Source organism: Arachis hypogaea, chromosome 17, assembly GCF_003086295.3.
Source record: "Arachis hypogaea cultivar Tifrunner chromosome 17, arahy.Tifrunner.gnm2.J5K5, whole genome shotgun sequence".
Taxonomy (NCBI): domain Eukaryota; kingdom Viridiplantae; phylum Streptophyta; class Magnoliopsida; order Fabales; family Fabaceae; genus Arachis; species Arachis hypogaea.
The window spans coordinates 60928163-60940783 of record NC_092052.1 but is presented as its reverse complement, the minus strand read 5'-3'; the positions used below and the strand labels follow the sequence as shown (position 1 = coordinate 60940783).

At 37.2% G+C, this 12621-nt stretch overlaps 1 protein-coding gene across 1 annotated transcript; it reads left to right on the top strand.

Annotated features, from left to right (window-relative positions):
• Positions 1-7920: 7920 nt before the first annotated feature.
• On the top strand, positions 7921-11407 carry LOC112762579 (glucan endo-1,3-beta-D-glucosidase). The gene is made up of 6 exons (XM_025808450.3): positions 7921-8102; positions 8275-8518; positions 8726-9390; positions 10348-10674; positions 10773-11055; positions 11134-11407. Exons 2-6 carry the CDS (start codon positions 8431-8433, stop codon positions 11169-11171), a joined length of 1401 nt encoding a protein of 466 aa, XP_025664235.1. The 5' UTR covers positions 7921-8102; positions 8275-8430; the 3' UTR covers positions 11172-11407.
• Positions 11408-12621: the final 1214 nt, after the last annotated feature.

Genomic DNA, 12621 nt, shown 5'->3' with positions numbered 1-12621 from the left:
CGTTAGGGATGATATTAATAACAAAAAAAGGTCGAGAACGATTTTAATTTTGATCCAAGACTTTAGGGACGAAAAAAGTGCTTATGAAGTGCCGAAACTCACCTGTTGGCACAATGAAATAATGAAATGACTTTTTAAGTTTTTCATCGTCCTCTGATGTTCATAGAGCTGAAGCTGATGGCAGCTGATGGCTGTAGCAGACAACGAAATTCTGATTCGTTAGTCTAACATAAAAATAATTTATAGTTATTTCACTTATTTGTCATTCTAGCAAATTTCGAAAGTACGGATCTTTTTATAATAATAACTTTCTTTAAAGTAAACTTAAATATCTTTTTATTATAAATTATAAATCTATTCTCCAGCTTCCACCAATCCACCCTAGTTTTTAGATTTAATAAATGGTCTTTAATTACGATAACAATTTGACCATAAGATAACAATCTTTGTATTTTCCAGTTTAGCAGTGAATTCAATTTTCAAACCTTGAGAAAAACATCATTTTCCCGTTGGACGTTGGACCTACTACTAATTGATTTCCATTTTTTCAAGAATCTGAATGAGATGCGCCTTCGAAGCAATGGAAACTGGAAAGCCTTCGCGGAGCATAACTTGTCTTTCAAGTGTCCCTCGCTAATGTAAAGAAATTATATTTATCCAAGTGTTGTGAAATAAATAAATAAGGAAGAGAAATAAATATAAAATAGAGTAATATAAATATGTTTTTATTTTACTATAATAATTTACTAATATTATATGTTATAAGATATGTATATATTTATAAAGAGAGAAAAATATGTATATTAGAGTGAGAAAAATATTACTCCCTAAAAGGAAAGATTATTATTGTTTGCTTGTGTTTTTCTCAGAGGCAATAGACCTTTATTTATACATGTATGATGGAGTCTAATTTCAACACACATTTAAGATTATTCTTCTTTGAAAAAGTAAGCTCCACATAGGAATGGGCATCCACGTCTCATTCTTATCACAACACTTCCCCTTGGATGCCCATTTAGGATTATGCCTCATTAAAACCTTACTAAAGAAAAATCCAGTAGAAAAAACCTTAGTGAAGGAAAAAGAATACAAAATCCTTTGTGATGGGAACTGCCTCATTAAAAACCTTGTCAAAAAAATCCAATGGGAAAAAACCTGACCAAGAGAAAAAGAGTACAGTCTCCCCCTCTTATCGACATCATTTAATGTCTCGAAATCGGCGCATCCCAATCTCATGTACCAATCTTTCAAAGGAGGATTTTGGGAGTGATTTTATAAATAAATATGTCAAATTGTCACTTGAGTGGATCTGTTGGACATCAATTGTCCCTTGATTTTGAAGATCATGAGTGAAGAAGAATTTGGGAGAAATATGCTTTGTTCTATCACCTTTGATGTATCCGCCTTTAAGTTGAGCAATGCATGCTGTATTATCTTCAAATAGGACAGTTGGGGCTATCTTATGATCAATCAGTCCACATGATGACAGAATATATTGAATTAGACTCCTCAACCAAAAACACTCGCGACTAGCTTCATGAATCGCTAGTATTTCAGCATGATTAGAGGAGGTTACTGCTATCATCTGTTTTGTGGACCTCCATGATATAGCTGTACCACCATATGTGAACAGGTATCCTATTTGAGATCTCCCTTTGTATGGATCAGACAAGTATCCGGCATCTGCATAGCCAACTAATTGTGACTTGGATCCATAGGGATAAAACAATCCCATATCAACCGTTCCATGAAGATATCGAAAGATTTGCTTGATTCCGCTCCAATGTCTTCTGGTTGGAGAGGAACTATATCTTGCTAGTAAGTTCACAGCAAATGATATATTGGGTCGTGTATTATTAGCAAGATACATTAGCGCTCCAATGGCACTAAGATATGGTACTTCAGGACTAAGGATATCTTCATTTTCTTCCTTAGGACGGAATTGATTCTTCTCCACATCCAAAGATCTTACGATTATTGGGGTACTTAATGGATGTGACTTATCCATATAAAATCTCTTCAAGATCTTTTCTGTGTATGTCGCTTGATGAATAAAAATCCCATTTTTTGTATGCTCGATCTGCAGGCCGAGACAAAATTTAGTCTTTCCAAGATCTTTCATCTCAAACTCTTCTTTTAGAGATTTTATAATTGTTGGAATCTCTTCAAGAGTCCCAATGATATTTAAGTCATCAACGTACACAGCAATTATAATAAATCCAGATGCAGATTTCTTTATGAAAACTGATAAACCACTATTTTATGGTTTATATTGTGTTTAATTATGTGGTTTTATCATGATTTTTACCCACTTATTCACTAAATAAGCATGCATTTATAATTCCTTCCTAAAGTTATTGCATGATTGAAAACTTGCTTCCTAGAGACTTTTAATTATGTATTTTATTTCTCCTTTATTCCATTCAATGCCGTGATCTGTGTGTTAAGTATTTCAGGCTTTATAAGGCATGAATGAGTTGGAGATTGGCAAGGAAGCTTGCAAAAATAGAAGGAACACAACAAATTGAGGAGATGACCAGCGAGAAGCGACGCGGCCGCATGGATGACGCGACCGCGCGAAGAAGAGCAAATCGCAGTGACGCGGCCGCATGGATGACGCGACCGCGCGGCATGGAATAGCATGAGTGACACGGTCGCATGGATGACGCGACCGCATGACAAAGCAGAAAGCCGAATGACGCGGCCCATGGATGACGCGACAGCATGACATGCGCGATCTGCATAATCTGCAGAATCGCTGGGGGCGATTTCGGGCCTTATTTTGACCCAGTTTTCGGCCCAGAAAAGCAGACTAGAGCCAGAGACCATGCAGAAACCAAAACCAACATTCATTCCACATAGATTTTAGTTTTTAGATCTAGTTTTACTCCTCCTCTAGGTTTTCTCTCTACACATTCATAGTTTTTAGGATTCGTTATTTTTCATTGTTTTTGCATTGGGATATTGAGAAGAGTTATTGCCTCATCAAGACTTCAACATTCTAGTTCGTTCTCTTTACTTGTCTCTTACTCTTCCATGTTCCTTAATTTACTTAATTTTACCATTGGATTATTTTAGCATTTATCAATACAAGAATTACTTTTATCTTCAATTAATCTTTTGATCATTATTTATTATATCTTCCTTTAATTCCCTTTCTTATGTTATGAATTTTACATTTACAATGAGTGAGTAGTTCCCTAACTTGATGGGGGGTTGATTGAAAGGAACCCTTGAGTTGGGATGCTCAAGAGAAAGATTGTAATTGGGTTTATTGTTGGATTGCTCTCTAGTCACTAACACCAATCCTCCCAAAAGCAGATTGGAACTTGTGGATAGAAACAGCATTGCAACTTGTTTGACTTTTCCTTACTTAGTAAGGGACAACTAAACATAATAACCCTCAATTGTCAATTAATCTTGAGAGTACTCCAACAAGAATAGAGCTTCCAACTAATCAACTCCCAATCAAGGCTTTTATTTAAATTTATATAAATTCTCTAAATTAATTTTCTGCCATTCAACTCAAACCTTTTTGAAAATATCTGATTAATAAAATAGCACACTTTTCTATAACTCGTTGGGAGACGACCTGGGATTCATACTCCCAGTATTTTAATTTTAATTTCTGTGACACCCTTCTAAATTGAAAAGCGGATTTCTGGTTGATTGAGAACTATACTTGCAACGCATATTTTATAATCATTCTTAACTCGCCAATTTTCGCGCGCATCAAAAACACATGGACAAATATCATCATTCTTGAATCCATTTTTGGCCAGATACTCAGTAAGATGATTATACCACATTCGTCCAGATTGCTTCAGACCATATAAAGATCTTTGCAATTTGACTGAGTATAACCCTTGCGAATATTCATTGGATGGTGTAGATATCTTTAGTCCTTCAGGGACTTTCATATAGATATCCCAATCTAATGAGCCGTATAAGTAGGCTGTTACCACATCCATTACATGCATATGCAGTTTATGATATGCAGATAAACTGACCAAATAACGCAATGTTATCGCATCCACTACAGGGGAATACGTTTCTTCATAATCTATACCAGGCCTTTGTGAAAAACCTTGTGCCACAAGTCGGGTTTTATAGCGCACAACTTCATTTTTCTCATTTCATTTTCTCACAAATACCCACCTATATCCAACAGGTTTTACATCTTCTGGTCTACGGACTACAGGTCCAAAGACTTCACGTTTTGCAAGTGAGTCTAACTCAGCCTTCATGACTTCTTTCCATTTTGGCCAATCATTTCTTTGTCGGCATTTTTCTCTCCTGTAAAGACATAATTTATTGAGATCTTGTCATTTTCACAATTTTCAGGTACTTAAACGTCTTCTGGCGTTAAAACTATATCAGAATTTTAGACAACTGCAGGTGTCTTTACTATGTCTTTTTCAACAGGAATCGTATTTACCTCTTTTCTCTTTCGAGGATTTTTGTCTTTGGAACCGACAGGCCTGCCACACTTCTGGCGTGTATTTGCTTCAGTGGCAATTTGTCCAACTAGGACATCAATTCGAATTAGGGCATTTTCCGCTGGTATATACGACTTGGTTATCCTCTTTGTATCGGAAAATGCATCAGGCAATTCATTTGCTATTCTTTGCAAATGTATAATCTTTTAAACTTCTAGTTCACATTGCCCTGATCGAGGATCTAAATGCATCAAGGATGATGCATTCCAATTAAGTACTTTTTCAGAAATCTTATTCTCTCCCCCTAATATTGGAAATTTTGATTCATCAAAATGACAATCCGTAAACCGGGCTTTAAATACATCTCCAGTTTGTATCTCAAGATACCTCACTATAGAGGGAGAATCATATCCAACATATATCTCCAATTTTCTTTGGGGTCCCATTTTGGTGCAATTAGGTGGTGCAATGGGAACATATATCGCACACCCAAATATTCTTAAATGGGAAACATTTGGCTGCTGGCCAAAAGCTAATTGCATAGGAGAGAATTGATGGTAACTCGTTGGCCTCAAACGAATAAGTGCTGCGGCATGTAAAATAGCATGCCCTCAAATCGAAGTTGGGAGATTTGTTCTCATAAGCAAGGGTCTAGCAATTAATTGGAGGTATTTAATAAGTGATTCTGCTAACCCATTTTGTGTGTGAACATAAGCTACTGGATGTTCAACACTTATTCCATTAGCCATACAATAAGCATCAGAAGCTTGAGAAGTAAATTCACCAGCATTATCAAGACGAATTGCTTTGATTGGATTTTCCGGAAATTGTGCTTTTAATCGAATAATTTGAGCCAGTAATCTCGCAAACACCAGGTTGCGAGAAGACAATAAGCACACATGTGACCATCTCGAAGATGCGTCTATCAGGACCATAAAATATCTAAAAGATCCACATGGTGGATGAATAGGTCCACATATATCACCTTGAATCCTTTCTAGGAATTCAGGGGACTCAAATCCAATCTTTACTGGTGATGGCCTTAAAATTAACTTTCCCTGAGAACATGTAGTACAACAAAATTCACTAGTTTTAAGAATCTCCTGGTTCTTTAGTGAATGTCCATGAGAGTTTTTAATAATTCTCCTCATCATGGTTGTTCCCGGATGACCCAATCGGTCGTGCCAAGTTATGAAATCATTTGGGCTAGTAAACTTCTAGTTTACAATGGCATGTGATTCAATTGCACTAATCTTGGTATAATATAACCCAGATGAAAGTGAGGGCAACTTTTCTAATATAACCTTTTTATTTGAATCATGAGTTATAATACATAAGTACTCCTGACTTCCCTCATTCATAGTCTCAATATGATATCCATTTCGATGAATATCTTTAAAGCTCAACAAGTTTCTTCGAGACTTGGTAGACAACAGTGCATTGTTTATTATGAAATTTGTTCCTCCGGAAAACAAAATTATAGCTCTTCTGGAGCCTTCAATCACATTGCCTGAGCCAATAATAGTATTAACACATTCTTCTTTTAGCACAAGATGGGTAAAATATATATCACTTTTGAGAATAGTGTGCGAACTTGCACTATCCGCAAGGCATACATCTTCATTACATATCCTTGCCACTCTCTTCAAAGACAAATAATAATAAAATGAGTAGTATACACAGTTTAAATTGAATACTTGATCGGAATTATTTTTCTAAGAAATACTGCACATAAAAATAATGTCATATACTAAAATTTTATTTTAAAGCATGACATATTTAATGATTTCAAACATTAATATTTCATTATTTATGTACATCACATTTGAAACTTAGATACATAGAAAATAAAACTTAACAATAAGTTCTTTACATTATTTATTTACATGAATACTTAACAATCTCACACATTAAACTATTCCATCATTGATCAAATGACCAATATTTCCTTCAGGATCCTCAAAGAAATCAGATACATCATAATGAATGGTGGAATTTTCAGCATCATTTGAAACGAAATTCGATTCTTTTCCCTTGTCGTCCTTTTTCAAAGATACCTGGTAAAGATCGACTAGGTGCCTTGGGGTACGGCAGGTACGTGACCAATGGTCCTTTCCACCACAACGGAAACACTTATCCTCTGTTGATTTATTATGCCCGATATTTCTTTCTTTATCCCACTTCTGGTGAGATCCTCTCTTTTGAATATAATTCCTTTTCCTTCCATAATTTTTCTTGTTATTAAAACCTTGCCATTTACCTCTTCTGAGGTAATTTGCCGCATTTACTTCAGGAAATGGGGCGGCGTCAGCTAGGCGCGCTTCATGATTTTTCAAGAGCAACTCATTGTTGCGTTCAGCAACAAGAAGGTAAGAAATTAACTTAGAATATTTTTTAAACATTTTTTCTCGATACTGCTGCTGCAAGAGCACATTCGAGGCATGGAAGGTTGAGAAAGTTTTCTCCAACATATCATGGTCAGTTATCTTTTCCCCACATAATTTCATTCGTGAGGTGATTCGAAACATTGCAGAATTATATTCATTTATGGATTTAAAATCTTGTAAACGCAAGTGCGTCCATTCATATCGGGCTTGAGGGAGTATTACCGTTTTCTGATGATTATACCTTTCTTCAAGGTCTTTCCAAAGATCTGCATGATCTTTTAATGTGAGATATTCATTTTTCAATCCTTCGTCAAGATGATGACGAAGAAAAATCATGGCTTTGACTTTATCCTTCTGGGATGCATTATTTTCAGCCTTAATGGTATCTCCAAGATCCATTGAATCAAGATGAATTTCAGCATCTAGTATCCATGATAAATAATTATTTCCAGATATATCAAGAGCATTAAATTCAAGATGAGAGAGTTTCGACATAATGAAAATTTGTTACCTGAGTCTTTCTAAAAATTTGATTAGAGTTTCGTACTGATAACGTGTTGTAAAATAAATAAATAAATAAATAAAATAAATATAAAATAGAGTAATATAAATATGCTCTTATTTTACTATAATAATTTACTAATATTATATGTTGTAAAATATGTATATATTTATAGAGAGAGATATGTATATTAGAGTGAGAGAAATATTGCTCCGTAAAAGAAAAGATTATTATTGTTTGCTTGTGTTTTTTTAGAGACAATAAACTTTTATTTATACATGTATGGTGAAGTCTAATTTCAACACATATTTAAAATTATTCTTCCTTAAAAAAGTAAGTTTCACATAAAAATGGGCATCTAGATCCCATTCTTATCACAACACTAAACCATTTGTTTTCAATTAATATCTTTTTTTTTTTGAACAAGTGAACTTAACACAAAGTGAAACAAAAGGAGAGTCAAAACAAACTTAAACATACACAAAAAGATTAAATAGAAAAATCTCCCATGTGCTATCTAGGGCACTGCCATGGATCCCACCTTCTCTTTTTCCCATTTATACGAAAAAAGAGAGTGTCAATTAGTAAACCCAAACAAACAGTAAATAGTTTACTTTGAGGAAATGAGTTGTTAGGGATTGGGACCAATGGCACATCAAAAGGTTGAATCCTTCCCGGAAACTCACCTATTTAACGAGACAACTTCACCTATACGTCTTCACTACTATTGGCTCTTGACATTAACTCCTATTCATGCTTGATAATAGTACAACGGTAACTCCCCCTCCAAGCTCCAACTAATAAGCTCTCACTTCACTGCTCCTTCTTTTTCTTAGTTGTAGTTTCGATTTCTAAATACCGGACATCCTCTTTCATTCTACCACTCGACTTCTTTCTCTTTATTCAATTTAATTTTTGTCGTTTCTCTTTGCTGTTCATTCCTCAGTCTCACGCTCCCACTATATATCATAGCAAGCAGTGACTAATTAAGAGCACAACATCACAGCAGGCAGCACCCTGCACTCCAACCTGAAAGATTAATTAGCGGATTATGAGCCAAGTTTAATTAGCTATAATTTTCTTCTTGGAAAGCCATTTAGCCATGGATGCAATCACACCTTTGCGCCCTTCAATCTTCCTCTGCTTTTATCTATTGCTATTGGCCACCACTCTCACTCTCCGCTTCGCTGGTTAATCCTTACGTCCCTTTTTCATAACTTTCTTTACCTTTTAGCCGGAAAAGCAATCTTACTTTCTGGTCACTTTCTTTCAAGGAAAGTGAAAAAGAAGAATTCTCAAACTATTCTCGTTATTGCCTATTTTCTTTTTAATTTACTCTTTCTCTTACTATCACTTCCTAATTAACTTTTCTTTCATTTTCTCGCCTGTTTTGCCAGAGTCACAGTCCTTCATCGGCGTTAACTATGGTCAGGTCGCCGACAACCTCCCACCGCCGGACGCCACCGCAAAGCTCCTCAAGTCCACCACCATCGGAAAAATCCGTCTCTACGGCGCCGATCCCGCTATCATCAATACCCTGGCCAACTCCGGCATCTCAATCGTCGTCGGTGCCGCCAACGGCGACATTCCGAACATGGCGTCCGATCCGAACGCGGCGGCTCAGTGGGTGAACGCGAACGTGCTACCCTACTACCCAGCAAGCAACATCACCCTCATCACCGTCGGCAACGAGGTCTTGACCTCCGGCGACCAGGGCCTAACCTCGCAGCTGGTGCCGGCGATTCGAAATGTCCAAAATGCGCTGAACTCTGCATCGCTGGGCGGGAAGATCAAGGTGTCGACGGTGCACTCGATGGCGGTGTTGACTCAGTCGGATCCTCCGTCCACGGGGTCGTTCAACCCAGCTCTCCAAGACACACTGAAACAATTACTTTCTTTTCAGAGAGACAACAAATCTCCTCTCACCATTAACCCTTACCCGTTCTTTGCTTACCAGAGCGACCCTAGACCTGAAACGCTTGCATTTTGCCTCTTTCAGCCTAACTCGGGCCGAGTTGACTCGGGTAACGGAAAGCTCTACACCAACATGTTCGATGCTCAGGTCCGTACGTTATCTTTTCTTTTGTTTATTTATTTTTTTAAATTAAAGTTGCATACCTTTAGTTTTCTTGTTTTTCCACATTCGATCCACGTGTCTACAATCTTTGCACTGATTCTTTAACTTTGTTCCTCTGTGGTCGGTTCGCATTTGTTGTATATTTATCTCTCTCGTTGAACTGTGACACCACGGTCTCAATATTCTTCAAGTTGATATATTTTTCAAACCGAAAGTAACTTATATTATTTATTATCATTGTTTGATTTGTAGTATTATGGCTTTATTATGCAATGAGTGAGTAGATTTAGAAATGCCGTGTCAAATTAAGATGTTAGATGTCTTTAGATGTAGATGTAGTTTACAATTACATAGAAATAGAAGATTATGTTAGATGTCATACATGAGTTACGTAATTTGGACTAATCGAGTTAATGTGTGTATCTTGTATTGTAGCCAAAGAAAGGTTTCTAATTAGGATTTTTGGCGTTATAGGCATAAGAGTGGAGTTATTGTTCTTATCTTTCTCAGTTATATAATTAAAAAGAGTGGATGGAGCATACCCTGTCCTTCCTTTTCTTATTCCACTTTGAAATAATGAGTCTGTAGATTTATCACCTAAGTCCTCCAAATGACTTTGATTGGAAGACAGCCTGGCTTCCCCCAATATGGTCACAATTCGCAAATGACTGAATGAGTCCTTCCAAAGTTTCAATAATTGATGGACATCAGGACATGGAAAAGAAAAATGGACCATACCTAGCCTAGTGAGTGACTATGATATTGGTTGGTAAAACTTTATCTCTTTTATCATATGGAATATCAAAGAAAATGCCACACAGTGAGTAACTTTGCTGATGATTCAATCAAAATGGAAATGATTCTTCTAATAAACTCATTTGGTTTGTTGTAATTTGCGCCATTTGCAGCTTTCTTTTTGATGTGGGTTAACTGTTGTAATAGGTTGATGCAGTACACTCTGCTTTAAGTGCTATGGGCTACCAAGACATTGAAATTGTGGTTGCTGAGACTGGGTGGCCCTCTCGCGGTGACAACAATGAAGTAGGACCAAGTGTTGATAATGCCAAGGCCTACAATGGGAATCTGATCAATCATCTTAGATCATTGGTTGGTACCCCTTTGATGCCTGGGAAATCAGTCGACACTTATGTTTTTGCACTCTACGATGAGGATTTGAAACCAGGCCCGGGATCTGAGCGCGCCTTTGGCCTGTACAAAACTGATCTTAGCGTGTCATATGATGTTGGCTTGGCCAAGTCTAGCCAGCAGGTGAGGAAATTGCTCTACCTGTATTGAGTGTCCGAAACATTTCGCTAGTTGCGATTTTCAGTAACAAATTGTCTTGTGTTATTTATTTGCCTGTACAGATTCCCCCAAGTAGTCCTAAAACTCCTGCACCTACTACGGCAGCCGGATGGTGTGTTCCTAAAGCAGGAGCATCCGATGCTCAGTTGCAGGCAAACCTCGACTATGCCTGTAGTAGTGAAGGCGTAGACTGTGGACCAATTCAACCCGGAGGTACCTGTTTTGAGCCTAACACAGTTGCGTCCCATGCTGCCTTTGCCATGAATCTGTACTACCAAACATATGGCAAGAATCCATGGAATTGTGATTTCTCTCAATCAGCAACGTTGACATCCCAAAACCCAAGTAAGTTTTCTTTCTTATTCTATCATACATTGTATTTTACCGTGTTTAACACGATCTTCCTCTTCCTCCTCTTTGTAGGTTACAATGCTTGCGTTTACCCTGGCGGGAGTATCTGAAAAGTAGAGGCTTCAGCTCTTGGCAATAAATTGTGCTGATAGAATTGTTTTATAATTTTAAAATAAATTAATGAATAAGGCTTTGTCTTTTTCCCTCTTTAAGTTACATATCTTAATTAATTTTATGTTGCTTTAATTGTAAAGTCATGTCAATTCTGGTTTGTGTAAGATACTAAGATGTCTACTTACTACTTTATAAAAAAAAAGGTCCACTTATTAGTGTGACAATCTACAAATTCCTGTTTCTTCAATTCTCCTGTGATCCCCCACCCTAGTCCTCGATTTGGTTTCAATCATTCCTTTTTTATAACTACGATCTCTTGCCTTGTTGTGTAGTAGTGTAGTAATGTTATTAGACTGTTATTCGTTTTCTCGGACTGGAACTGAGTCATCTATTTTCTGGGACTGGAATTCAAATTAGGAGATTGTCATCCAGTATTATGTTTGGAGATTAGAAATAGGAATTTAAATTTTAATTTCGAGACACAATTTCGATATATTCAAATACCTCTAAAATGTAGAAACATAGTGCTAAAATTTTTAGTGATGGTGTTCGGGGGTTATCTAAAACTGGAGGTGGATTGGGCTGTAAGGGAAGGCCCAAGTCTGAATGGGAAGTGGTCTCCGACTTGATCTGCGTCAAGGAGTCGCCGTCTGAGTTGTATGTTCCAAGAGATGGGGGGTGGTACCTGCAAAGACACTTCGATGCCTAAGTCAGCAAAGGAGGTAAGCAGGTTTAAGTGTATTGAAACTTAAGTTTTCCTGAGGATGTCAGTGTATTTATAGGGAAGGAACCAACAACCACCGCTGAAGTAGTTCTACTTCTGATGGTGGATAACAGTCCCTTTATCTTAGGGTTGTTGGGATCTTTCTTCTAGAAGTGGGTGAGAGATTTAAGGAGGCAGTTATTCACTTGGATAAGTGCTGACTGCTTGCTGGTGTTGACTCCGACTTCTTAGTGGAGGTTAGATAGTCAGTGAAGGCCATCCTTTTGGATTGGGCCTGACTTATATTTTGGGGCAGGGCATGACCAGTGGCCCTACTCGAGTCCAATCTCTTAGCTATGAGTTGGATTCGAGTATTAATTGAATTCGGGGACGCTTAAGTCGATATTTTCTTTTAAGTCGGAAAATCGACATGATTTTAGTTTTTTAGTTTTTGAAATCGACGTGATTTTGAATTTTGAAACGTCGCGTCTAATCAAACGTCGTGTCCGTTTGGCTTTTGCATTTACACGTGGGGGAGTAGTTACATTGGTAACAGCGCGTTCTTTTAATGACTGAACCATTTTACGATTATGCTCCTGGTATTTTATAAATACCTTTCCCTCCTCCTTCTTTCTTTTCTTTCATTTTCGATGCTTCCCTTCTCTGTTCTTACTCAAAACCCTTTGGGCTTTCGTCCGCTGGCGTTCTGCAGTGTTTGCTTCTTCTTCCTCTTCTTTACAAAG

What these genes read in the sequence shown, in the direction of transcription:
- LOC112762579 (XM_025808450.3), top strand. Translation starts at nt 8,431, where the DNA reads ATGGATGCAATCACACCTTTGCGCCCTTCAATCTTCCTCTGCTTTTAT. An exon ending in CCAACATGTTCGATGCTCAG is followed by an intron (nt 9,391 to 10,347) that starts GTCCGTACGTTA and finishes CTGTTGTAATAG; the next exon opens with GTTGATGCAGTACACTCTGC. An exon ending in TGGCCAAGTCTAGCCAGCAG is followed by an intron (nt 10,675 to 10,772) that starts GTGAGGAAATTG and finishes TTGCCTGTACAG; the next exon opens with ATTCCCCCAAGTAGTCCTAA.